This window comes from Chelonia mydas, chromosome 5 (assembly GCF_015237465.2).
Source record: "Chelonia mydas isolate rCheMyd1 chromosome 5, rCheMyd1.pri.v2, whole genome shotgun sequence".
In the NCBI taxonomy this organism is placed as follows: Eukaryota; Metazoa; Chordata; order Testudines; family Cheloniidae; genus Chelonia; species Chelonia mydas.
The window spans coordinates 43,094,469-43,122,227 of record NC_051245.2 but is presented as its reverse complement, the minus strand read 5'-3'; the positions used below and the strand labels follow the sequence as shown (position 1 = coordinate 43,122,227).

Genomic DNA, 27,759 nt, shown 5'->3' with positions numbered 1-27,759 from the left:
GCGGACGATATATGGGTGCATCTACAGAAAGCATTAGGTCCTTGCTCAGCCCCATCACAAGTAACAGTTGTTATACCAATAAAATAAAAACCAGCAGGATCCTATTAAAGGGGAAAAGGCAAAATGCCACATTTATTGTGAATACAGAAAGTCATAGTAAGCAGTTAGTTATAGCTATAAAATTCCATTCAATTTCATATTTATTCACACATTCATTCATACATATACACACACACACACACACACACAGGTTCTGCAAGGTTATCATCATAGTTACCAGCCTTAGAGTTGCTCATGCCAAGCCACTGGCCAGGTGGCCTGGACATGAGGAGGGAGCAGGGCTGTGTCAGATGTTCATCTGATGCTCCTGAAAGTTGGTTTGCAGAATCAGACCCCAATGTTCTCACTTTCTAGAGTTCATTTTTATAGGAATTTCTTCCTATGCCAGTCTATGGGAATTGCTTCATCATGCTGTTGCTAAATCAATCAGCAGATGGCACATTTCTGATGGCTCCGTGCTGCCAGATGTTATCTTGTTCTTTGGTTCTCCCATTCTTGAGGCTGTTGGGTGGATTCCAGTCTGCCCTCTGGGGGTCCTCTGGTTATTTCCACTTGACGCCTTCTTCAGCCGATGGACACTGGATTCTTAGGCTGGCGCCTCCCTGATCATTCAGTTATTATCCACACCAAGCATCCATCCACATACATCCTCTATCTCTATTTTAATCACAATTGTTAACAAAGTGAGATGAATAAAACAAAAGGGCGGGGAGTCTCTAGGGAGTTGTTACAGAGTATTGCTTTGAGTCTCTCTCTGTGTGAGTAGTAGTTGTTACAAAGAATTGCTTTGAGAACACTCTGTCTTAGAACGTACTAACAGAATTAGCAGCTTGCAAGTTTCACACAGAGGGAGAGAAACAGTACCAAGAGCCCTCTTAATTAGTAATACCCTGGAATTTAAACTATGGGGAATCAAACTCATTTGTGATTTTAATACAGAACTTCTTTAATATGATCCAACATAATAACGGAATCAGTGTCAGGTCTCTTGCTCTGCCCAGCTGCTTAGGGACTGTGTTCTTGGAGGACTGACGTTCCATGTGCTCTAACTGGGACCTCTCTTTGGTCTCAGGGCTATGCTTATGCTCAATACAACTATGCAAGTTGGAATCCCGTTTATGAGCAGGCATAGGTGTTATTGTATTGTCTGAGGTGTCAAGGTAACTGCATAAGAACCAAAGTCACTGGTGCCAGCATTGTCAGTGCTGAGGTCTCATGCACTGGGGACTTCAATGTTAAGGTGGTCAGATCATCAGTACTAACACTGCTCTTTTTGCGTTTTTTCCACCCCCGACCATAAAATGTGAGTAGTGCTCAATGGAGTGCTGGCGAATGCTGCTTTATCTAGCCCCACTCTGGCTGAAACCATCATCTCTTGGTCTGAAGTAACCAGCGTGGACTGCTCAGGGAAATGCAGCTTGAGCCAAGTGCCCCTGCACCGGATCATGGCACAGAAAGACTTGCACACAGAGCACCTGCCTGGGATGTGGCTCTCCCTTAGATAGAAGGGGCATCATCTGTGCCTGTCGCAGGATGCCAGAGCTGAAATCCTGAGGTTTTGGATCCATCATGAAAGTGTAGCTGGCACAAAGTGCCTCACCCCAGAGAAAAGTGGGGTCAGTTGATTTCATCTCTCTTTTTGGGAACACCATTTGCATGAAAGTGTGAAGATAAATTTCTTCCCCAAAAAAGTTTAAAAAAACCTGTTTAGGGTCTCTGAAGAGAATAGTGGGTTGGACACTCTCTGGGTTCCATCTTGCTGCCACATACAATCAGAGTGATCTTAGGGAGGGTTGTGCCTGCCCTACTTTTTATGCGCTTGCATGAGAGCACAAGGAGGCATAGTGTGCATGACAAGCCCTGCTAGACACCACTATTCAAAAAAATCTGATCTTGCATGCATGAGGCACATATGCACCTACAAAGAGAAGCACACGGACACATACTTGAAGCCTAATTCTTCCTACAATCATTTTCTTTCTGCTAACTGGGATTAAAATACATGAATGATACTAAACCAGGAGACACCAGTGTGAAAAGAAATACAAAAGGACTAGCTTCTTACCAATCTAGTGTGCCATGCACATCAACAGCACTATGAAAAAACAACAGAAATGTGGGTAGGAAATCAAACGAGAAAGAAGTTAAAGGCACAGTAAACTCAATGTTGTAAACTAATTTAACTATGTGACTAGCCAAAGGTTATTAAAAACTGAAAAGTTTTAAAATTCAATATATTTGCCACTATTTATATTTCATTTACATCTACTTCTCATCTTAGATAATGGAAATCAATTGTTTTGACACTAGGATTTTATATCATGTTCAACACTACAAAGTATAAGGAGTTTTATATTTGTTTCTCTTTCCATCCCCCAGTATGTGTTGGGGTATGGTTATTGTGGAAAAGCTACATCAAAGAAGTAGCAATAAGTCAGTCAATATAGCTATCAACTTTTCCAGCTAGGACAGATGACATAACTAATTCACTGCTCTACAGCAACTGTAGGAAGTTCACAGTAACACACTAAAGGCAAAAAGACAAAACATGATATGGTGTACAAGTATTTTAAGTACTTACCATCTTTAGCTTCTGATCTATGTCCAAGTTTAATCTAAAGAAACAGTAAGTGCTGTATTATCTGTAATTAGAATCACATTCCTCAACACCTGAAGACCTCAATAAGTTTCTCAAAGATAAAGTGAGTTTTAGTGTTAACAAAAAATCTTAAATAGCTAAGTAGTTTATTTTTAAAAGTGAATTTGTAGCTTTGGCATTTACAAAAGGAACAGGTGTTTATGTTTCCCAAAGCCAAACATAATGCAATCTTACCAAAGAGTTTTGTAACTGGAACCCCAGTCTGGGCCTGCAAAGCCATATTACACCAGTAATGGGCTTCTCCCAAGAAAGTGAATCATGCCAAGTACGAATTTTATTAAGACTGGCATCCACATGGTTGTTGCAAGCCACCTCAAATTTACAGGCTATTCTGATTTTACCAGATTTATCCCATGCCAAACATTTTTCGGTCCTGAAGTTATTTTTTAACCAACAAAACCTTGCGTGATCTTACAGCAATTCTTCAGTGCAAACAAGTTTGTTCTAGATGGCAATTTTAAACAGCAACAGCCTTATGGGAGCAGTCGTAGAGAAGTAGTAGTACAATATGAATACTTAATCTGACTGCATTATTGAAATGGCTCAACTTTGCTTATCAGACAAAGCTGAGGGATACTTGCTTCTTCGTTATGGTAATTCCATCCTAGTAAAAGTCCCTCAAAGCATATCTAAAACATTTATATTCAACATTACAATTTACTGTAACCTCATCAGGTTGTGTTGTTTCAAATCAGAAAAGAGCAATTACACTGTAAACATTTTACTCCAAAGGCTAAATTACAGAAATCTGACAGTCAAAAGCAAGATTTCCCCAGCACCAATAGCCAGACCATCTAAAAGGTCTATCTGAGGGGGACAAACATTAGACAGTCATCTTTTGAAGAGGATACTCAAGTCTGTGGAAGACCCAAAGTTTAACATTATGTTTGGAATTACTTTAAAAAAAAATAAAACCCAAACATGCAATAAAAAACTAACAGCCCTCCAAAATATTGTCTGCAATATTTAAAATTCCAGCTTCTGAGCTGGGTGACCAATCACAAACCTAGAAATGTAATGGTGTTGAAGCCACCATTTTACATTATGAAAGAACATTTGAGATGGCTGATTCAGACTGGCCAACCAACTGGCCAACCAACACACTGTTGGTGCCATAGGAATAAATAATCACAGCTTCTCTTTAAATGGATAAAGTCGTTGAACAGTTTCAAGAGCAACTAGATACCTGATTGCGGAGTACGTACATAAAACAGCACACAAAACACTCACCTTTTTAATAGCAACAATTTGATTGGTGTTCTTATCCCTTGCTTTATAAACAGTGGCAAACTAAGACAAGAAAAAACAGTAGTCCTTGTTTACAATAATATTAACCATATAACAGGTAAGGAATAATTTAGTGTTCTTCAGAGACAAAGAAATTGCCATATTTGATCAAACCTAAAGTCCAGTATCCCATCTTCAGCAGTGGCCAACATAAAAAACCCTGCCCCTCGTGACTATGCTCTAACTGCTATTAGAGATTGGCTTAAGCACAGAAGCATGAAGTTTTATGAAGACTCTTTAGCAGTAGCTATAACAATTGTGCATATTCTTATCTAATTCAGGGGTGTCCAACATATGGCTAGCAGGTCAGATCTAGCCTTTGTGATGTGTTTGTGTGATCCAAACAACACTCATATTGTGCAGAAACAAAGCTTTCACATTTAAAAACTTTCTACCTCTCATAGGGAGCAAAGAAAGCCTTCCAAACGTGACCATAACCAGTATTGTGGTCTCTGCCTGAGTTTGCAGACAACCCAAAACAGTAACTGAGAAAGATGAACTCCCCCTCTCTCTCTGTCACCATTGGTGTGTCAACTCTAAATCCCAGTGAGACTTCAGTGTCAACATTAACTATTTCACTGCTGATCACTTTAGCAGATGGAATGGGAAAGGGAGTGGGAGTGGGAGTGAAGACTGGCCCAAAGGCAGAGGAGAGAAAAGAAGCAGAGGAAGGGGGATGGAGAAGAAAAAAATACAGGGCAGGAACAGCAGCCTCCTACAGGGAGCAGATCCTCATAGAGTGATAATGAATGTGTCAATTAAGGCACTGAATAAATAGTAAATGTTTAGTTACTACTAAAGGCTGTGGTTCCCCCAATGACCACCTGAGTGAATTCCACAGTTACCACTGTTGGCAAAATAAGAGGTTATAATCAGCTTCTTTTTTACATGAGTTGTGGTCTTTGACTGCTAGCTAGATGCTTTCAAGTGTCTTGGTTAGGCAATGTTTGATGAGCCCTTTGCTAGTTTTACCTAGAGAGGTGTCTTGTGTGGCGATTTCTTGCTAGTTCTAATCCAAGCAGAATACTGAAGTTTTCTGAGAAATAACAAAGGGGAATACATTATTCTAGGTGAGAGCAAACCACTGATTAATACAGAAAATATTACAATGGCATTTTATAACTTTCCATCTCATTCCTTATGCATCCTAATATTGTTTAGGTTTTTGGCCACAAGTGCACGCTGAGTAGATACGTTCACTGTTCTGCTCACAGTCATGTCCCATTCCCGCCCCAGAGTTCTGGATCCAGTTCAAGGCGCTGATCCTTATCTCTAGAGTGCTCTGCGAGTTGGACCTTTTCCATCTCAAAACTACCTTGCCCTCAGTTACCACCACCTAGGACACAGTGCTAATAGTCTCATGTGAAGCTTGAAGGTTTGGGGGGAAAAGGATATTTTGGGTGGAGGGCCTTCAGCTCTGGAAAATCCAATGAGTTATCAAAATAGATCTTGCCATACTTGGGGCAAACATGGCATAGCTCTTTCCTCTGCAGAAGCCCTTCTCAGTAATGGAGTAAAAGCAGGAACCAGCGTTCTGGCAGATACCAGCTACAATAAATGGATAGAGACTGGAATTGCCCACCCACAGACAGAAGCCTATATGACTCTCCATTGTGTGTGTTGTATAAAGATACCACGGATATCAGTGGATTGACTCAAGGTTCTGTTTAATAGATTTGTTAGTGATCTGAACCAAAAAAAAAAAAAAAAAAAAAAAAAAAGAATAAAGTGACAAGGTTTATATACATGACCAGCTTATTTAGGTTAATCAAGACTAGAGAAGACTTGGGCACTAATAAACCTAATTAACTGACCTAACAAAGTTAGGTGAACAGGCATCATAAGGATGAATGGAATTCACTGCTGAGGAAGGTAAGGCTAGTCACATTGGAAGGAGTAACTATGCATTCACAAAGCTGAGTTCTAAATTAATTGTAACTGCTCCAAAAAAGCCACAGGTGTCAGCCAGATCAATGCACAGAAGTGGTCAAAAAACAAGATGGTAGGGTCTAAAGTATGGGATAGAATATCCTGAAAATATTTTTAATATAATATTATACAAGCCAAAGGAATGCCTTTACTTGGAACACTGGTTCTGTTCAGGTCACTCTATATTAAGAGATGAGAAAGGGTTCAGAAATTGGCAATGAAAGCGATTAGATTCATGGAGAGACTCCCACCTAACAGACTGAAAAAAAAGGGAGAGAAGACCAATAAGAGCAGATATAATGGAGGTTTAACAAAAGACTGGAGGAGAGAGAGAACGGAAGTCGGGGCTCCAATATATGCTCATGATACAAAAAGGGGACATTCAATATAACTGAAACAACATATTTAAATCTGTTTTAAAAAGGGTTCTTTTTATCAGTGTGTAATTAATATGTAGAACTCGCTGTCACAAGAGATCTCAGGCCAAAATTAACAGGATTTAAAATAGAATTAATATATCTACATGGATAATGGAAAAATCAAAAGATATTTATCCTGATATAAAAGGGATAAGAACTCTCAAAGTTCAGTGCAAAAGCCAACTACATAATGAAAGATAGAAGCTTCCCCTATGGGCTGGTTATTCTGTATTTGTCCTTTACAGCAGTGCTTCTCAAGCTATCTGTTGTGGGGACCGGCAATTTTTTCCCCCTACTGTGCGCGCAGACCGGCAGCCGATGGCTTGCGGACCGGCACCGGGTCCACGGACCACCACTTTGAGTAGCACTGCTTTACAGAGTTTCTTGTACCTTCCTTTGAAGCACCTGGTATTGGCCTCTGCCAGATTAGATACTAGATTAAATGGACAAGGTATGCTTATATTCCTAGCTGAATGTACCAGAAATCAGAAAGAAGCCTCCAGACCAGAAGAAAAGGATAAAACTCTCAATTATGATACTCATACCCTGTCCCAAACTACCCAAAAGAGATGCCTCCCCATCCTTATGGCACAAACACTGATCCCATATTCCAATTACAAACAGAAGTGATGATAGCCCCTAATTGTGACTTTACTGGCATGACAAGTGTTGCCAAGGAATGAGAGAAACATCCCTCAGGTATCTCTCATATGATCCACCTAGGATAGGATTACACACTGTGGGGGATCTAATGCCCTGTGTCTATTTGCCATTACTGCCCCTTCCTGATCTTGTGGCAGGTACATAGCGCAAGGCCATCTCTTATCAGCATCCTTCTCAATTCCATTGCTAACCAGAGTACAGACCTTAAATGGCCACCATCCTCACTCTGCACAGCACTCCTCTGTTGCATAGGCTAGCCCAGGGCTCCACCCCTCCACCACAGCATAAATTGAAGATGCAATAGATACCAGTTTCTTGTGGCAAAACTGGAAAGAATTTAAACCAAACCAACATAACCAAAGCCCACTCACCCAAAATAGAACACTTCCTAGACCTATAAAGAAAGAGTCCATGAATATAACCAGACCAACTCTCTTCAATCCATACATCAATGACCTATTAACTTTAGTGGAACAATTCCCAAATTCAGAACTCCCAGTAATGGACTCATAAGATGACTGCTGGGAACCTAGTTCTACTGTCATCTACTCAAGATGATTTGCAAAGAATCTTACTCCTTCTTAGAAACCTACTATAATACAGGTCAACCTTGGCAGGGGCAGGGAAAGAATCCATTTTTTAAAAGAAAAGTCCCTAAACAGCCAGAACAGTGGACATTTTTCTTTGAGAGACTTGATGATTGAACAGACAAAATTATAGATACCTAAACCTTATAATAAATACATCAGAAAGTTTCAGATGGGCTATCAGAATTAAAGAAATAACCTTCCAGGCCTTCCACTGTGATAGAAACACATAACCCCACTCTCCCCTCCCCCCAATAAAATAACCACTAAAAACTATTCAACAACACAATCCAACCCATTCTACGTGTGGGAGTGAAATTGGGGGGCCCAACTTAACAAATGACATTAACTGGGATAAGCCCCACAACAGAAACCCTACATCTGCAGTTCTGCAAACATACTCCATGTGCACAGGAAAAGAGCAGAACAGGGATGTTTTCCTCTTAATAAATATACAGAAAATAATATTCAAATTCTAATGCCACCACAACCAAAGCAGCAAATACTACCTCTACCTCAACACACTAGAAGAGCTAAATCTAAATGAAAGCACAATTTACTGCTATATATCATCATTTCTTAAGCTCAACGCAAATGTATAAATAATATGTAGCAGGCGGCCTTATCTCACTCGCCTTGTTGCTCCCAGGATATGAGAGAGCCCCCAGCCGAGACCCCACGGGCCGGGCCGGGCCGGGCCGGGCCCCTCCACCCCCAGCCGAGACCCTCCGCCCCGGGCCGGCCCAGCCCGGCCCCCTCCGCCCCGACTCACAGCGCAGACCTCACCTGCCCCTCGCCCAGGAAGTCGAGCTTCTCGTAGCGCTTAGCTCGCGCCCGCGCGTCCATCACCGGCCGGGGAAAGGAGCCGGCCGGGCCAGGGGGATTTAAAACCGTCACTACCTGAGACGCCCGCTGCTTCCGGCCCTCCACACGGAACCCGGCCCCTTCCCCGAGCTCCCTGCGCATGCGCTTTACCAGGGGCTGCGGCGTCCTGCGCACGACGCCAGCGTCCCGCTCTAGCAACAGTCACTAAGTGACCACGCTCGTCGCCCCTGAGCTCTGCCCCTATTCCAGTGCCGCAGGGCTCCAGCCCTTCCGAGTCTGCCCCGTCAGACGCCTGCCGCGGGAGGCGCCGCGTGGAGCCCGGCGCAGGGTTCCTAGGGCGGAGCTGGGGCTGCTGCAGGCGAGCGCAGCATCTCGCCGCGCAGGGCGGGGTGCGGAGGCTGCGGGCACCACGCTACCGCCCCTAGAGCTGCACCAGCCGGGGAGGTTGCCTGAAGCCCAGCCGGGCAGCCTAGGCCGGATACAGTCCGACCACACCAGGCAGGTAGCGAGGGGCTGGGCCCATTCCCCTGCGTGAGAAGCACTGGCAGGGCCACCAAACTTTGGGAAGATGGAAGCTCGAGCCTGAATGCGAGACAGCGCCTTAAACTCCTCCCCGACATCCACCAACGCTCGCTGCAGCTCACCCAGAACCGCTGACAGGTTGCCGCTGAGCCACAGCTGCAGCAGGCTGCTGCAAAATGCACTCTCTTTAATTTCTAGAGAGGTGAGCCCTTTGAAAAGTGCATTGCAGTGATATGGGCTGGAAGCAACAAGCACGGATCACAGTGGTAAGATCTGCATCTGACACAGTCACAATCTCTTGCTAAAGGCTAGATGGAGATAAAAGCATTCCTGAAGAGCACAGAATCAGAGAAGATTAGGGTTGGAAGAGACCTCAGGAGGTCATCTTGTCCAACCCCCTGCTTAAAGCAGGACCAATCCCCAACTAAATCATCCCAGCCAGGGCTTTGTCAAGCCAGGTCTTAAAAACCTAAGGATGGGGCTTCCACCAACTCCCTAGGTAACCCCTTTCAGTGCTTCACCACCTTCCTAGTGAAGTAGTGTTTCCTAATATCCAACCTAGACCTCCCCCACTGCAACTTGAAACAATTGCTCCTTGTTCTGTCATCTGCCACCACTGAGAACAGCCAAGCTCCATCCTCTTTGGAACCCCCCTTCAGGTAGTTGAAGGCTGCTATCAAATCCCCCCTCACTCTTCTGCAGACTAAATAAGACCAGCTCCCTCAGCCTTTCTTCATAAGTCATGTGCTCCAGCCCCCTAATCATTTTTGTTGCTCTCTGTTGGACTCCCTCCAATTTGTCCACATCCTTTCTGTAGTGGGGGGCCCAAAACTGGAAACAGCACGCCTGAAGCGGCCTCACCAGTGCCGAATAGAGGGGAATAATCACTTCCCTCGATCTGCTGGCAATGCTCCTACTCATGCAGCCCAATATGCCCTTAGCTTTCTTGGCAACTGTTGACTCATATCCAGCTTCTCATCCACTGTAACCCCAGGTTCTTTTCTGCTGAACTTCCGCTTAGTCAGTCGGTCCCCAGCCTGTAGCGGTGCATGGGATTCTTCCATCCTAAGTGCAGGACTCTGCACTTGTCCTTGTTGACCTGCATCAGATTTCTTTTGGCCCAATCCTCCAATTTGTCTAGGTCACCTGGACCCTATCCCTATTCTCCAGCATGTCTACCTCTCCCCCCATCTTAGTGTCATTCACAAACTTGCTGAGGGTGCAATCCAGATCATTAATGAAGATGTTGAACAAAACCGGACTAGGACCAACCCCTGAGGTACTCCGCTTGATACCGGATGCCAACTAGGCTGACCAGTCTGTAGTTCCCCGAATTCTCCTTCTTTCCTTTTTTAATGATGGACACTATATTTGCCTTTTTCCAGTCGCTCCCCCGATTGCCATGAGCTTTCAAAGATAATGGCTAATGGCTCTGCAGTCACATCAGCCAACTCCGTCAGCACCCTCGGATGCATTGCATCCGACCCCATGGACTTGTGCATGTCCAGCTTTTCTAAATAGTCCTTAACCTGTTCTTTCACCACTGAGGACTGCTCACCTTCTCCCCATACTGTGCTGCCCAGTGCAGCAGTCTGGGAGCTGACCTTGTCTGTGAAGACCAAGGCAAAAAAAAAAAAGCATTGAGTACTTCAGCTTTTTTCACATCATCTGTCACTAGATTGCCTCCCCCATTCAGTAAGGGTCCCACACTTTCCCTGACCTTTTTGTTGCTAACATACCTGTAGAAACCCTTCTTGTTACCCTTCGCATCCCTTGCTAGTTGCAACTTCAGTTGTGCTTTGGCCTTCCTGATTACATCCCTGTGTGCTTTAGCAATATTTTTTAAACTCCTTCCTAGTCATCTGTCCAAGTTTCCACTTCTTGTAAACTACCTTTTTGTGTTTAAGCTCACCGAAGATTTCTGTTAAGCCAAGTCAAGCCTGCCATATCTGCTATTCTTTCTTCACATCGGGAAGGTTTGTTCCTGCACTTTGTTCCAGGCTTCTTTAATATACAGCCAGCTCTCCTGGACTCCTTTCCTCCTCATATTAGCCTCCCGGGGATCCTGCCCATCAGTTCCCTGAGGGAATCAAAGTCTACTTTTCTGAAGTCCAGGGTCCTGCTATAGGATTACCCAACAGCAGTGGAAGTAGAGGGATAAAATTGACTTTGAATATTCAAAGTGATTTTTTTTTTTTTGGCTTTATTTTCAGAACTTTGGAGGAAGATGGTGTTTTGGAAGGCAGAAGACAGGGTTTTTTTTGTTTTTTCCCCCCTAAATCCATTCACTTCATTGTGTGCTTTTGGGCCCTCAAACTGGTTTGTAGAACAGAACTTCATGGATAATATTCCAGCTCTCAAGTGGAATCATTTTCAGGAAAATTTGGACACATTCAATCGTATACTCCTTAGACTCAGACCTACTTACATCCATGCTTCCCGTTCTGGACATGACTTCCCACCAGTGCTAGGACTAGTGGAACGTGCAATTGATTTAACAAGTCAGTTTATTAGACCCATAAAATTCAAAATTATCTTTTGTAAGGAAATGCTCTTTTTCATTGCTTCCTCTGCATTTTAACAGGGTGTTATCCTTTCTATGCAACATACTCCATTGATTTAAAATTATTCTTTTGCTGCCACTCTCTCAATTATACTGGAAGTAGCCACCAACCCCCCGTTAGAACTGTTCATATTGACACATTAAATAACTAACGCATTGTGTACACTTGATATTTCAGATTAAAGTGTGAATTTAAAGCACAAAAAATAATCCAGAATAGCTCACTGTGTGGACATACTTATTCTCAAGTGTTGATGTGGGGAAGCTATTCAAATTAATTCTTCCAGATAGACCAACCTAAGAGTTGAATTACTCTTTTCTTTGTCCATCTGTATGTAATGCATAGTAATAATATGAACAAACTTCTCTCATCTTTGTCTACTACACTCTACAGTATGTTCTGGCACCACCATTTTGTACTTTGGGAAAAGAAGAATGGTCTGTGACCAGAGCTCATGACTCGGAATCAGGAGATCTGGCTTCTATATTCCTTGTTCATTCAACCATTGTGTGCCTCAACTCCCCTCTTCAGTACAACATTGATTAGTATTTTTCTGTCACAGCAATATTACCATATCACTGTGACAAAAAAGTATTGTTATACAGTGTACACAATTCACTAATACATTTAAGGTTCTATGAGATAGTTGGAGAGATGGTTCTCTAGGAGGACCTGAAGATGCATTAAGACCTGGTTGTAACTGAATATTTTATTTCCTGAACAATGTTATCAGTGACAGTTTAAGTAGTAAGACAGACTGGTAGTTTGCTACCCAAAGAGAACAGATATAGCATTGCCCATCCCTAGCTGTAGATATGGCATATTATTTTAAAGTGGGTCTTATTTGTCAGCAACTACACTTTAGACACTTAGTGTCTAAAAGTACTGTGAATCATACAGAACCAGTTAATCTGATAGAGCACTCATTGCTCTAGTTGGCAACGGAACCTGAAAGCTATATGCGGATACAATCTTGAAGAGAAAGGAGGCAAGTTCTTTCCCCAGCATGAGCCTGCAACTTTGCAACTCCACCCCTAAGGCCGTTTTTGTATCTTCTAAGAAAGGACTGAAGTCCATTTTTAATAGGTTAAAAGGTACAAAACAAAAGCCTGATTTCTGCACTAGTAGGCATCAAGGGGCTGAAGGGAAGTTCCCCATCTTACAGGGCTAGTGGTGTAGTTTAACCTATTAAAATTGCTCAAGGCACAAGGAGTACTTAACAGATGTGGGACTCAAATTAATTTTTTACTCTCCCTTTTACACAGATTATGGTTAATTTGTTGAGCAAACATGAAGAGAAGTAAAGGCTACCTGTAGTTCTCTTCTTGAGGCCAAACCCATCAGCCCCATGATGTACCTGACCTCTAAAGCTCAGGAAAGCAAGAATCAGTTCTGAATGGTAGTTTTCTGTAAAACCGTAGGCAGGTGAGTTTAAGATCTGTTCCAAACACAATTTTAATTACTAAAATTAGTCCAAGAATAAGTTGATCACCTCTATCTTAATTCTGTTCCCACCCCAAGAAGCTTTTAATCTGTCAGGGCAAGCAGCCATCATGCAGCTGGATGCCAGAATCAAAGCTTGTTTTTAGATAAAATCTGTCTGAAGTTGAAAAATAAGAACATTAAGATTGCAGAGTTCTTATAATAAAAAGTAGCAATGCTCATCTTATGGGCCTGAGAGATTTTGCACTAGATCTGGACCTTTGTTTGTGGATCAACAACTAGATATTCTTGACAATTTTATTGCTTAAGTTACATTTTAATAGTGTAGGTTTATAAAGTGGATTCAGACAATTACCGTAATCAGCCTTTAACAGAAAAACTAGCCCAGAAACATAAATTAGAAGACAAGTATCTAAAGTCTCATCTTTCTCACCCCTTTATACAGGGTCTTTATTAAAGCTATTAAACTGTTTATAACATTCATAGAGTGAGGAAGGCCTTTAATGTGAGTACAATAATTCATTCAACAGTAGTGAACAAGTATCTTCTGTAATTATTCTGGACCTCCACGCTGCAAAAGAGAAACAGACAATTACATGTCTTCTATAAAGGAAAGGGAAGCTGACAAGCTGGTTTGCACTTTGTTACTGAGTAGGGAAGTACTGTTTTCAATATAGGGTCATTGCACATTTAAGAATTCTACCTTTTATTTATTACTTTCATGAAGGGACACAAAATTTCTACTTGTCTTAGATGTTGTAAAAAACCTCACAAAATCTGAGAAATGTTTATGTAACTTTTTGTTTAGGTCCATGTAAAAATGAACACTGCAGCATTACACTGGTAAATAAAAGCCTGCAAAAGAAACTGACTAGTTATTTTCTTTGTCCAAGTTCAAAAGTGCAAAAAAGGCAGTAAAAAGCAAGTTACCAGTTTAAACATTCTTTGTTTTAATAATCTAAGGTGTCCAGCAGATGATGTTTCCACTGTTTCCCCCACTAGATTTTTACAGCTTAATACCTCTCATTTTTGGGTAACTTTTAGGCTGAACATCAGAAAGTTTCACACCTTCTTTAATTCCATTACTCCTAATTATATCCCCTCTTTCCACCCTATATAAAAATTCCTCTCGGTCACCAATGTTCATATCCTTTGAACACTTGTGGACTTAATCATCACCTAACCAAGCTAACAGATTTAGTTCTTTTAGTCTTGCCTCAAACCCATCCCTCCAGCTCTTTAATATTTTTGATATTCTTCTCTAATCTCCCAATTTGTCACCATCTGGTGATGAAGTGCTCAAAACGAAACGAATTACAGGTACAATGCCATTTTGTAGTCAATAAAATTTTCTGCCTCCCATGCATTTGCACAATGCTGCAATATTAGTTTGCAAACACTATAAGGGAGCATTTAAACTCAGTTTGTTTTCAGTGAAATAAATCAAATATTTGTTTCTGTAATTTTTATTTTTAAAGACAACCTATATTTTGGGCATAAACTACCTGTTTAGCCTCTTCAGTCTATGAATAAACTCATAATTGAAAGGATCAACCCTTTGTACATTGTATTTCTATTAAAATTAGTGTATTTATTTATTGCACATTCTACAATTGTAAATACAATAGGCAATGACATTGAAACAACATGGTTTAATGGATTAATCGTAGTCTCGAATTTCAAAACAAATTCTAATCCTGATTTTGTCACTGGCTTTCTGTGTGACCTTGGGCAAGTCACAGCCTCTCTGTGTCAGTATCCCGAACTGCCAAATAGGGATACCTTATCTACCCAACTTGTGTATTGAGGAATACTTAGTTTGCATTTACTGCAAACTAAGTTGTAATGCTTGATGTAAGTGTAAAGTTAACAAGAGTTTAAAAGCAAGGATATTTATCATGTTGTCCAGAAGTTGTTTTGCAAAGTTTTCAACATAGTGAATAACTAAAGAGGACACATGTAGTAACAAATATAACAAAACTTACTTGAATGTATTCCATCTCCTCATCTGACATCAGCTTTCTCCTGTACTTTTGAGGTAATGTTTTTACTAATTCTGTTGTGTCTGGTGCGCCTTGTACTCTATTAATGGATGAAATGTTTTGAAGGGCTGGTGGTCTGTCTCCTACAGACATATGTGCTGCTGAAGCATGGAGTGGTGGTACCCTTGCTTGTAGAGATTCCTGCACTGAAACCCAGATTTCAAAACCATGTATAGAAGTACAGAGAATATTTTAATACCTTAAAGAGCTTGAATATAATTATTCATTAGTGCAGTCAGTAAAAGTTAGAAGGTACTGGTCGTACAGTTGAATTTTTCACTATAAAGCTACTTGCATGAATTAAAATCCCTTCCTTCTCACCATATACTTTTATTTTCAATTTTAGGGACTAATACAGCAATGAGAACACTGATACAGTCAAATTTTGAGAGTTGGAGGAGGCACAGATTGAAAGGGATAGTTACTGATGTTGCAACGGTAGCTAAATCAGTACATAGTGTTACAAATACTTACACTGGGAAGCTGTAACCGCAGATTAAGAATATGCAGTGCCCCACAGTGTATTTGTATTTACACAAAGCCATAGGCATGTGGGATTCTTTAAGGCTTGGTCATTATATTTCTACTCACGTAGTTTACAATACAAGTTGTCCACAGACAAAGGACAGGTCTACTGGAGGATGAAGGTTGCAACTGTGAAATATTACAAAATGTGGTTTGTATTATACCCACTCTTTGTTTTGTTTGTATTTTTAATTAATTCACATACTATAGTTTGTAGGTAACATCCAAAATGAAGGTCACAGGGAGGCTAAACAGGGCGTGGAGGTCAGTTGCTGAACATGGACCAAAATGGGTGAGTTTTGAGGAATTTGAGATGCACAGGATCAGGAAAGATGTTACAGGCACAGGAGACTGAGAGAAGGCATGGAATAACTTGTGGAAAAGTAAAAAAAACAGCATCAAGTCTAAATAAGCACTTGGGTCATGAGCTGAGGAGTAGGAAACTAGGTGTCACGAAGACCTTGAAGCTGCAAGGATGGAAGATTTTGAATGTGATATACGTCAGCACTGCACAGCAATACAAGGACTCGATGGGGGCTAGATGGTCAAAACAGACAATGAATTATTCTAGTGGCAATGGGTTTATATTTATAAAGCATTCATCCCTCTGGGCAAAAAAAAAGAACTAGAAGCATAAATGATTTAGACTTGACAACACAATAGACTACACAATTATACTATCCTATGGAAGTAAAGATTCCTAACTGAAGTCCCAAGGGAGCAGTATTTCCCATCCTACTACACCCCAGCCTCAATTTGTGGACTAGAGTGAGCGTAATGCAAAAGTCAAGGAAGCCAGAGATGAGGAGGCTGCAGTTGCCCAGGTGAGAAATGATCAGACCTAAGACCAACATTTAAGCAGCAGTGATAAGATAGTTGCAGAATAAGCAGTAACAGGATTTAGCAATCTTAAATGAGTCAAAATGTACAAGGAGTCAAATGCGACACTATGCTTGCCAACCCAGGCGACCAGATGGATGATGAAGTTGCTGATAAGGTCCGAGAAAGAAGTAGAGGAAGATGAGTTTTTCTGTTTTAGCCATGTGGACTTTCATCTAATTCAAGGATATTGAGGAAGAGATGTGGGACTGAACACTGCGGGTGACAGCAGCAGAGAGATATAATTTAGGAGTTGACAGTGAAGAAACTATACTTGATACCCGCAGTATAGGTAAGGCTTCCCAGAGACTGAGGAAGGAACCCGGAACAGAGCCCTAAAGGCCAACCAGTCAAGTAGACAGCCAACCACAAAAGCATCATGTCATGGTAAAATACAGGCCGTCATATTCTAAATCACTGCAGGATGAATTGATTGAAAGTGTACAGAGAAGTTTTGAGGTGACAAAGGCATGGATCAAGGTAAGAAGGTCTATATCTACACACACACGCACACACGAAACAGTCACAACTAAAGCTAGTCCAGAATTTTCCAGGGAAGCTAAAGAGTCATGCTGGACCACAGACCCTGGGAATCCCAGCAGGGGCTCAATTAAACTGACATTCAGTAAATAGCATTCTGATTAGTTTCCCATATTTCATTCCACAAACACCATGTTTCAGTGTCTCCAAATTGAAATCCTGGATTTGTTGAAATATTTCAACAAATTTGGTTTTGTTGTGATGAGAACAAATCCAACTTCTGAAACTCTCAATTTTTGATTCATCAGAAATTTCAGCGTTTCAGCCAGCTCTAATCAGAACTTGCATATCAGATTTAGAAGAATAAGAGACGAGAAATTAGTTGTTTATTCCATCATTGAAAAAGATTTTCAACAGAGTAGAGAGTGTTGAAACTGGATACAAATTAGATGGTGTGGGCAAAAACTGACCAAGACATTGCACAGAATTCTGTCAATACACTTCATTTCTTAACAAAAGCATTCAATGGGAATTCAAACTCAGGTCAAAATCAAGCCAACCAATAGATATTTTGTGGCATTAACAGGAAAACAAACTCTCAATTCTCAATTGTGATTTAACTGGTATTCGAACTCAAGAGAAAGGGTAGTTTATTAGCAAATATGTAGTGCAACTACTCAAGTGAAAAATGTAAATCAGTTCAAAGTAATACAGGTGACAAAAAATGCAGCTGCATAATTAAAGTGGCTTCCAACTATATTTTGCAGGAAGGTCATAAACTGAAGATCAATCTCTCGTACAGTCATCAGATTTATTTATTTTTTAATAAAAATAAAAAGATTTTTATGGAGTGCTTCCAACACTAGGGTTGAAGGCATTGGATTCCAAGAATTAAAGTTCTCATTTTTCAAAATTCTATAGTATTGTAATGTTCATTATATCTACCTCTACCACCACCAGTGAAAAACCTTAAAATGAGTAGGTGAGCTCTGGGGACATCAACAGGACGGGATCCTTTAATTTTAGGTGCGCTGAATAGGTTTGACTCCAATATTTATGAAGTTCTCACAGGTACTGAATTAAAAGAGGAATGAACCAGGAATTATCACAGCCTCCAAACAAAAAGTGAAGTATTAGGCTAGAATTTCATAAAAACAGCTCCTATTTTTGTTTCAAATACTTTATTGAGTCAAGAGGAATATTAGTCATAACAATACACAAAATCCCATTTTAATGGAGCAAAATTACAACTTTGATGTCTACATATGATAGATAGTGACTGGTATCCTGTAAGCATCAATGTAGTAATATACACATATACAGTAAAGTCAGATCAAGTACTGTTTTTCAAAATATAAACTTTTTACCCTTATGCATAGTGGGAGTAAATTGCCCTCTCAGGTACCACCAGGATTTAAATATTGCAGACAAAGCAAGGAAAAAAAGACTGCCTTTTTGCAGCAAACTTCATTGAAAACCCATGCTGCTCAGAAGTAAGTTTAGCACAGCCTCTCTTAAATGGAGATTAGTGTTTGCAAAATGAGCTCATGGTATAAGATGAAAGTAGGAGGATAAAAATGGAGATTCGCAAAACTCTGCCTGGGCAACAGAGGAAATAAGGTAATCTCAGTTTTATGCATTAAGTGTAAAATCAGGCAGCTGCCACCAAACTAGGTCAATGCTCAGAAATAACTGAGTCATATAAGTCAAAAAGAAACAATGTGTCATGGTCCTTATGTAAACATTAAGGCAAATAAGTATGATATGGTATAAGTTTTATTTACAAATGAAATACTTACTTTTAGGTTTGGGGCTATTTTTTCTGTCCGGGAACTTGATTAAGGGTGTATGTGGCTTGACTACCTAAAACAAGACATAGCAGTGGAAGGAGGCAGGGAAAGGGGAAAAAAATATAAATTTGGGTAAATAAAACATAAAAGTTCATGAGATTTTCATGGCAAGAATGCTACACACTAAGCAATTATTTTTACACTGTTGCGTTGTGCTTTCATTAACATCAGATTTGGGAGATTTACAATAATTTATATTTTATTTTTAATCAAGGCAACAACTGTCCAAGTGACATTTCAGATTCAGAGTTGTACTAGACTATAAAGCAAATGCAATGCTTTTTCAGTTTCCAAACAACTAACTATAGCTTATAGAGGAGTAACTATAACTGCAGTATAAATTGGATTCTAAGGTTTTTGTGCTATGATCATGGGACCTTTGGCTCCTTTCTGCCTTTTCACATTAGCTCAGATGGAGAGAGAGAGTTAACTAGTCTCAAGCTATACATTAGTAGGTATGGAGTTCAACCCCCATCTGCATTAAGATATTTTTTCATTCAAAAGTGTATTTCTTAAAAAAAAAAAAGAAAAAAAAAAAAAGGCTTTCCCTCATTCCCAAGAACAGCAATTTATGAGCTGCAAATAAGCATTTCTGGAAAGGTGTCATTTTGAGGCTGCATAATTCTCATGAGGTCATTTTGAGGCTGCATAATTCTCATGAGGGCTACTGCAAGTTATGCAATTTGCTGGCATCCCTATACCAGTAGGAATAATACCACAAGAGAAGCAGGCAATGGAGCACTGGGTCCAACAGACCAGGTGACTGGTCAACAGGGGTAGGGAAGAAAGGGATGTGAGGACATCAAGATACTGTAGAGCCCCTGTTTGCTTGGTCCAGGAAGCAGAAAAGAAAATTCTACTACACACAAAATGCTGTCAAAGGCACAAAGGAAACAAGACTGGAAAAAACAGAAAAGAAGAATTTTCTCAAATTCCTTTCATGTATCTTAACGATTACTTGTACTAATAGCTGGTGCATACTTCTGACAGAGGTGTGATTTGCAAAATGGTGCCCCTTTAAGCAGAAGCTGAAGACAATCAGAGCAGGCTGTTGCCCACATGGCTAAACCAGAATGGAAAGGACTGGAATAAAAACAACAAGGAGTCCTTGTGGCACCTTAGAGACTAAAAAATGTATTTGGGAATAAGCTTTTGTGGGCTATAACCCACTTCATCAGATACATGGAGTGGAAAATACAGTAAGCAGGCAAAAAGAAAAGGAGTACTTGTGGCAGCGTAGAGACTAACAAATTTATTTGAGCATAAGCTTTCGTGAGCTACAGCTCACTTCATCGGATAATAAATTTGTTACTCTCTACGGTGCCACAAGTACTCCTTTTCTTTTTTGCAAATACAGACCAACACGGCTGCGACTCTGAAACCTGTCAGTAAGCAGGCAGGTATAAATATACAGCACATGAAAAGATGTAAGTTGCCTTATCAAGTGGGGACTCAGTGCTAATGAGGCCAATTCAACTAGGGTGGACGTGGCCCATTCCCAACAATTAAACTGGCCTCAAAACCACAGGTCGTGGGAGCAGAGCCTCGGGCCTTGCACCTTAATGCAGAGCCAAGCTGTGGTCACAGGACAAAGCCAGTGCGGGAAGGTGGCAGCAGCTCTGAAGGGAGCCTGGCTGTAGGCACTGCACAGCAAGTGAGTATCGCCCCTGGACTCCAAGATAGGCCCGACAGGGCCCGCGGGCTGCGGCAGTCCGGGCTCCACCCCTCCCACCTCTGCGCGGAAGAGTCCCCGCCCCCGGACAGGTGAGGCCCCCACTGCTGTCACTGACCCCCAGCGCCCTCGCAATCCCGCCCCGCAGCTCAGACCCGCTCGCCCCCTCGCCGAACTCGGGCCCAGGAACACATCGGCCCGCCGCTGCCCAGAGTCCCCCGCAGCGTCCCGGCTCCCTGACGGCACCTCCAGGTCAAGGGCATCAGCCCTGGCCGCTCTCGCTCTACGGCTGCTCCAGCGCCGCCAGCCGCCGCCAGAGGCGGGCAGATCCCACTAGCCTCCCCCCGGGCGGCCGAAGGCAGAGCGCCGGGCCCGCCCCCTTCGCGGGGAAACAACGCTAGTTACCTGAACGACCCTGCTGGCGGCCGCCATCTTGCTGCCCATAGTGACCCGCAGCCAGTTACTGCATCCTCCGGCCCGCGCGCACGGCGCCCACCGCGAGAGGCGGGGACGCGGCAGGGGGCGGGGCTGAAGTCAGGATCTCTGTGGGGACACGGCAGGGGGCGTGGCCGGGCCAGAACCGCCTGGAGGGCGGGGCTGGAGTCGGGTTCCGTGCGCGAGGCTCTGCTGCCTCTTGAGTGTTGGTTGCTCTCCAAGGCCAGGTTGTCCAGGCTGTCTTCGACAGTTGTGGCAGCTATGGCTGTGGTAGTTCAGTTAGCAAAGTGCTACGCTGAGTACAGTCTTATGCTGTACACAGAGATGCTGGAACAATTTGTACAGTGGGGGTGCTGAGAGCCATTGAACCAAACTAAACCCTGTATCTGATGGAAACCACTTCAAACCAGGGAGTGCTGCAGCACCCCCCACACCCTTAGTTCCAGCACCTTTGGCTGTACATTCACTATTAGACCCGACCTAGGTGTTTTTTAATACACTGCTCCAAAGAGTTGTGAACCTTCGATCCCAGCAAGCCTGGCTTCCTTGTCAGAAGTATTATTAGAAGGTTAAGAGGGGACCTCATCATGTGCTTACTCAGGGAGAGGCTATCTGGTAGTAGAATGCTTATTAGTCTAGCAGAGTTAGGGTGACCATATTTTCCCAAAGGGAAAAAGTGAAACACCGTGGGGCTGGCCCACAGCCCCGCTCTACCCCCCGTACACAGGGCCAGCCTAAGACTCCCCCTCTCCATGTGCGACTGGAACGGCACCTGAACCATTCACCCTAGCCCTCCCTTCTGCGCAGGGCTGGCATTGCAACTTGTCCACCATGTCTACCCCACACATTCCTCCACACAAGGGGTTGCACCCCACTTTTTTTAGCATTTGTCCAGTTTGTTCTTGCCGGACAGCTGGGACAGGGCTTAAAAAATGGGCTGTCCCGGCCAAAAGAGACATATGGTCACCCTAAACAGCGTAGTCTAGCAGCGAGAGGCTACCAAAGATCCATTATGTGGAAGTTGAAAATTCAGACTAGAAATAAGGCACTTTTTAAAAAATGATTTAACCAACTAAGGAATGTGGTGGATTCTCCATCACTTGAGATTTTGAAATCAAGAGTGGATGCCTTTCTAAAAGATGTGTACTAGTACAATCATAAATTTTTGGCTTGATATAGGAATCGCTGGATGAAGTTCTATAGCCTGTGTTAATACAGGTGGGCAGATTAGATGATCATAATGGTCTCTTCTGGTTTTAAATCTACTAGGTGAAGATGATAGGAAAGAGGTCCAACGACTGGGAGTTGAAGAAAAGGGGAAGTTCTGTGGAGTTTTAAGGTAACATATGCGCCAATGTTGTTCAGCTCCAAAGACTATTACATATTTTTATTACTATTTATTTATTTGGGAAATATTAACAGGTTCACAAATCCTTGCCATATAAATATCAGAAACAAAAAAATCATTGTAACAGTGAGCTTTTAAGGAGACATTATACAGGAATGTACTAATCTCTCTATTCAAAAGGATGTTACCGTATTAGAGTGGGCATAATTACAACAGGCATGGCATGTCATTTCTAGTTATTTTATTAAACTGAATGAAATCTATGATTACACATTTAACAGACTAGGCATGTCTATCAAAAATGTTAATATACAAAAATTGGACTGGTGTGCTGGGGTTTTTGCAGGTGAATGTATTTGGAATATTGAATACAAAGTAATCAAATACCTAAGTATCTATTTGTCCTCTATTTTCCTGGGTACATAATTGGCATGTTAATATTTCCATAACCACAATCTCCCATATTTTTGAACCATTCCTCTTTAGTTGGACTATTTTTTTTTTTCAAATGAGTTGCTATCAATAGCTGAGCAGCTATTAGCAGACAAAAGATCAATTCTTCATTTCCTTTTGTGTGATCATTTCCAGTAGGAAGCCCTAGGAAGTTTACCAAAGGATCATTGGTTAATATATCCACCAAATTGTGATAGTTGGTTACAGATTGCATCCTATTGCTCTTTAATGACTGGACAAGTCCACCATACATGCATAAAATCTCCTCTTTCACCACAATTTCTCCAACATTTATCCCTATTCAATCTTTCTCTACATTTTAACCTGACTGGTGAGAGGTACCATTGAACAAGTATCTTAAATAAAGTGTATTTTATTGTGCTACAAACAAAGGTTGCTGGCCCTCTTTTCCATGCCTCCGGAGTAATTTATCTCTACAGGTCCTTTTCCCCATATGTCATACGTGGACTTTTGTTAGAAAAGTTGTAAATATTATCAATTCAATACATAAATAATTGATAAGAATGCTGTAGCTTGGCTTGAGCAGACTATACGCCAAATAAGTTATAATGCCATCACTTCTGTTAAAGTTCTCTCTCTGTATAAAACAATTTTTTGCTAGAAAGATGAGAGATATACTGCCTGATTCAAAAGTGCTGGTGCTACACAAGAGTGGGCCAGTTAATTTTGATCTCTAACTAAGTTAGAAAAGTTTCTTTACTGAAGAGCTGGACAACCATATATATTCTATGGCTCTTTGAATCTTTAAAATGCTCTCATTTGTCACTTGGTTAAGATCTGGATTATTTGTAATAAGTGTCATTGGGAAAGAAAAAAAAACAAGAGACAAGATGTCGTATATCAAAACCATAGAGTCTTTGCTAAAAGATATGTATACATTTATGGAGGGTGGTTTTTTTGTTTTTTTTGTTTTAATTAATCCAGGGTAGTTTAGCGAGGTTTATACTGGCACAACTTTTTTGTTCAATAAAGACCCAGTGTTTGGCAGTGTCAGGGTGCTACCACTCCACTACTGCTTTGAGCTGGCTGATTTTCATAGTACCATAGACTATTTTGAACAGCAAGTCCACCCTGTTTAATAGGATAGTACAAAATGTCTGCACTTACTCTTGGTCTTCTCTTATTCCATATACATTCTAACAACATGCTCTGTATTGCTACTAGGGTTTTACCTGGGATGATTACAGGAATATTTTGAAACAAGAAAGATACTTAGCAAAATGTTCATTTTGACTGCAGCAATTCTTTCCGACGAAGAAATTGGCAGACTTCCCCCAACTCTACAGTTCTTTTTTCATTTGCTGAAGTCATGATTTGATATTCAAATCATAGAGCTCTTAGAGTTTGTTTGAGATTTGAATTCCCAGGTATCTTATAGAGTTGGTTACCTCTTTATACCCAGATATTTTCTGGAAGAGTGACTTTTCAAAGTCTGGAAAATTTATAGCTAGAATTTCAGATTTGGTATAATTCATTTTAAACCCAGACATTTCCCCAAGATCCTGGATTTCTTTAGAAACTAATTTTTGGGAAAATTAGATAACAATATTACATCATCTGCATATAAAGCTATTTTCTGATGTTTTCCTGCAAGTTTTATTCTTATGACACATTAACTGTTCCTTCGCACCAGTGCAAAAAGTAAAGGAGACAGCGGGCCTAGTCCTTCTGTGTAATTCCAACAGGGGAGACTTAACCCCATTAACTCTCAGCTGCTTTTGGAGTGGTGTAAAGAGCAGTTATCCATTTAAGGAACTGAGGCCAATATCCATATAGGACAGGACTTGAAACAAAGTTCCACTCCAGTCAATCAAAGGCTTTCTCTGCATCAAGTCATAACAAAAGATTTATTTTTGTTCTGGCATTATGGATGATTGCAAGTACTTTCTAAATGTTGTCTGACATTTGTTTATCCTTAATAAATCCAGTCTGATCTAGATTTATATAAGGTGAGAAAACTGACTGCAATTGGCTAACTAGTAATTTTCCTAAAATCTTTGTCATGATGCAGCAGTGATATGGGGTCAACAGGAGCTGCATAAAGATAGGGTCTTTGCCAGCTTTAGAGAGAACTACCACAGTAGCTTCTTTCATAGGCTGTGGAAGTTCCTCTCCTAATAGAATGGTATTGAAGTTTCCTCTCAAGGGACCCACTAATACCTCCTAAAATTCAGCTGCAAATGGAGGTCCTGGAGCTTTACCACTTTTCACACCTGCTACTATTAAAGGGAGGTGATAATCAGTGCAATGCTCATTAGAGTAAAAAAAACGCTTATTTAAATTTTAATTTTAGCCATGTACCTTTTTAACATGAACATAAATTTATCTTAAGCTTGACAGATTTAATTTAGCTAACACTTCCCTAGAGGGTTGATGGCTTCTTCTGTGAAGCAGCCGTTTCCAGAGGGCTGAGAGAAGTGAAGCTTTATTGCCACGAGCATTGGGCCAGTTTCCTTTCACAGGCCCCAGCCCACAGCAGGGGTACTAAACTTTCTTTCAAAGAAGGGTGTCCTGTTGCCAAAAATGGTGACAGCTGCATTTTCTCTCTGATTTAAGGAGGCTATTACCACTGACAACAGTGTTTTCAGTCTGAGGGGTCCTTGCTCTTGCAGGGTGAGAATATTACTGCTGTCCCTACTCTGCAATAGTGCTCTTTGAAGGGGCTGAATCAGAGGAGGCAGATACCAATTTAGAGTGCACAGGTGTGGGGATGGAGGTGATAGGAGAATAAAGAACCATAAGCCAGACTGGTAAACAGCCTTTTCTCTCAACAAAAACAAGGTTGGTGACTGAGGTAAGATTTTTTTACTGGACCAGCTTCTGTTGGTGGAAGGGACAGGCTTTCAAGCTACACTGAGCTCTTTTTCAGGTCTGGTATCTTTCACCAGAAGACAGTGGTCCAAGAACAGACATTTCCTTAATTACCTTTTCTCTCATATCTTAGGACCAACACAGCTGTAACAATGGAAGATACTGAATTTTCTGTCTGCAGTCACTTAAATATAAACTAACATGCCTGTCTGAGTCAACAGAAGGAAGGACAGAAGGAAGTCATTAAGCTCTAAAATGGCACCAAGTCATCCATACATATTACTTCACATGGGAACATTCAAATATACAGACCATTTACTATATTATCACCAATTCAGAAGAACTGAAAGATTCAGGAAAAGACAAAGGGAAGCAGTCAGCACAAGTCATTTTATTGAGGTTATTACTAAGAAATAGACTTAAAAACTACAGTATATAGTTTAATCTATTTTTGCATTTTGAAGCTTAACAAAAACAGAAGTCACATTCTCATCTTAAGAGTTTTGTCCTCAACTTAGAAACTCAGGCACTGGCCTATATAAAAATTCCACGTGCCTTCTGCACAACTGCCATTTTCTCTATGTTGGCTGCTGTGATTCAGGACAGACAATTTTTATTGAAGCTGGTGTTAGAGAGCTATAGTAGCAGATACAGCACAGACTAAATTGGTTTTGATCATCATTTAGAGTCATTTTAAAGTCATAAAAAATAAAATGAGCACAACTTTTTAAAGTTTTAAATCATACACAACACTTTTGGCCATAGTGCTACCTTGGTTATCAATGGTAACCTTTGTAAATAACGACTACACAACCTTTGTACGAATACGATTTTCACAATGTGCAGTATTGGGACATGTCCTTAGGAAAGGATGCAGGGGAATAAGGGGAATGAGGTGCCCCTTTACTCTCCTGCACAGGCTATCCCACAGTCAGAGTCACACTTCAGGGAGGAACAGCACCAGGGGGGACTGCTACTCCCACTCCCAGGCAGGAAGATGGGGGAAGAGAGCAGAGCCTTGGTGTGCCAGCCAGTAGCAGATCATTGTGCTCCTTGGTGTGGAGGGACAGACAAGACTTAGACAGCTGCAGTCCTTTCCCTGGACAGCTCCTGGGGTCGAGCAGCTATGTACTTACCTCAGATCAGACTGTAATGTTACAATCTAAGCCCTTAAAATAATGATTCAGTTTTGCACCAACAACTATGTAATTGCACATCTGAACCACCACAGCAGAGGAAATGCACTTGTAGAAAGGTCCTGTTTTCAATGTCTCTTACGTTGTCTTGCTATTGTTACCATTACTTGTGTCAGTCTAGTTGAACTCCGGTTTATTGATGCATATTATATAAAAACTATAGCTTTAAAAAAATTCTTGTGGCTTATTCAGATACAGTTCACATTTTTCTCAAGCTGTAGAACAATTGCCTTTAAAACTGGATCCTCTGCCCAGTTGACTTTACTTCCAATAATGATGCTCTGTAATAAGACAGTTATCATTAGTTTAAATGCCATAGGAAAACCAGTTAAAAAAAAACACCCTAAAATGTTAAAGCACTATTTTAATTATCGCTTATTAAGAAGTTGCCCAAGTTGTTGCTTTTTTTTAAAGTTTGAATCAGTACATAAAGATTCATGTAGTTTTAGTAACTCAAAACACAGAAAATGTGTTGTTTTAACACCATGCATATGATTTTGGCGCTGCTAACAGGAAGTATTAATTTCAACTCAAAAGATAGCTCCCCTCAAGAAATATTCAAGTGCTTACAAAAATGAAGGTTACTTACTGGTAACTTGTACCTAGCTCAGTATATTCACACTTAGGAGTACTGCACCATCTTGTGGTAGAACCTTTTAGCAGTGTCAGCTCGAGAACTCTCATTCCCCCCCATCCCCTGGTGTCACTGGTGTACTGAGGGCAAGGCTAGATAGGGGTCTGAGCTCCCTTCCCACCTCAGTTCCTTCCACCACAAAGCCAGAGACAGAGAACAAAACAAGGACTCCAACAGAGATGTAAGCTGGGTGGGAAGTGTGAACATGCAGAGCCATCTCAAACTCTGGTTACAAGTAAAAAATGGTTACTAATCTTTCTGTAACTGTTGTTCTTTGAGAGGTGTTCCACTGTAGGTGTTTGTGTGCTCCAGTGCACAGCTGGAGAGTTTTTACCCTTAGTGGAACCTGATGGGGAGGCCTGAGCACCCTCTGCTGTCTCACACACACTGCCCAGGCATAAAAGGCTGAGCTACCCCAACCCCACTCAGTTCCTTCCTACCAGACCAGCTCCATT

General features: G+C 41.3%; 3 protein-coding genes and 1 long non-coding RNA gene across 11 annotated transcripts in view; 1 reads left to right on the top strand and 3 right to left on the bottom strand.

Moving 5' to 3' along the window:
* CDK7 (cyclin dependent kinase 7) overlaps nucleotides 1-8,778 on the bottom strand; it is a 32,560-nt gene extending 23,782 nt beyond the window's left edge. For 2 of the 7 annotated variants that reach the window (XM_037902940.2, XM_037902941.2), the window contains exons 1-4: nucleotides 8,391-8,545; nucleotides 4,979-5,042; nucleotides 3,950-4,009; nucleotides 2,642-2,675 (exon numbers count right to left, since the gene is read on the bottom strand). Coding sequence is in view for 1 of the 7 variants with exons in the window: in XM_037902939.2 (XP_037758867.1) it covers nucleotides 2,642-2,675; nucleotides 3,950-4,009; nucleotides 8,391-8,570 (274 nt within the window). In the remaining 6 variants the exon portion in view is untranslated. Of the gene's footprint in view, nucleotides 1-2,125; nucleotides 2,156-2,641; nucleotides 2,703-3,949; nucleotides 4,010-4,978; nucleotides 5,043-8,390 lie in introns of those variants that run through there. The other 5 variants (XM_037902942.2, XM_037902943.2, XM_037902939.2 and 2 more) reach the window with 5 other exon arrangements.
* A 4,593-nt stretch (nucleotides 8,779-13,371) lies between these two features.
* On the bottom strand, nucleotides 13,372-20,971 carry MRPS36 (mitochondrial ribosomal protein S36). 2 transcript variants are annotated; one of them, XM_043546540.1, is made up of 4 exons: nucleotides 20,812-20,971; nucleotides 18,684-18,747; nucleotides 14,944-15,167; nucleotides 13,372-13,529 (listed from the first exon to the last, which is right to left on the bottom strand). In XM_043546540.1, exons 1-4 carry the CDS (start codon nucleotides 20,848-20,850, stop codon nucleotides 13,512-13,514), a joined length of 345 nt encoding a protein of 114 aa, XP_043402475.1. In that variant the 5' UTR covers nucleotides 20,851-20,971; the 3' UTR covers nucleotides 13,372-13,511. The 2 variants fall into 2 exon arrangements, with proteins under 2 accessions (XP_043402475.1, XP_037758874.1); XM_037902946.2 differs by having other exon boundaries at nucleotides 14,944-15,146; nucleotides 20,812-20,970.
* LOC122465807 lies at nucleotides 20,275-26,714 on the top strand. The gene is made up of 3 exons (XR_006290870.1): nucleotides 20,275-20,388; nucleotides 22,111-22,180; nucleotides 25,608-26,714. It is a non-coding gene; the product is annotated as an uncharacterized LOC122465807 (long non-coding RNA).
* Nucleotides 25,846-27,759, bottom strand: part of CENPH (centromere protein H) — a 21,900-nt gene continuing 19,986 nt past the window's right edge. The window contains exon 9 of the mRNA XM_037902938.2: nucleotides 25,846-26,951. Coding sequence (XP_037758866.1) covers nucleotides 26,859-26,951 — 93 coding nt within the window. The 3' untranslated portion in view covers nucleotides 25,846-26,858. The remainder of the gene's footprint in view (nucleotides 26,952-27,759) is intronic.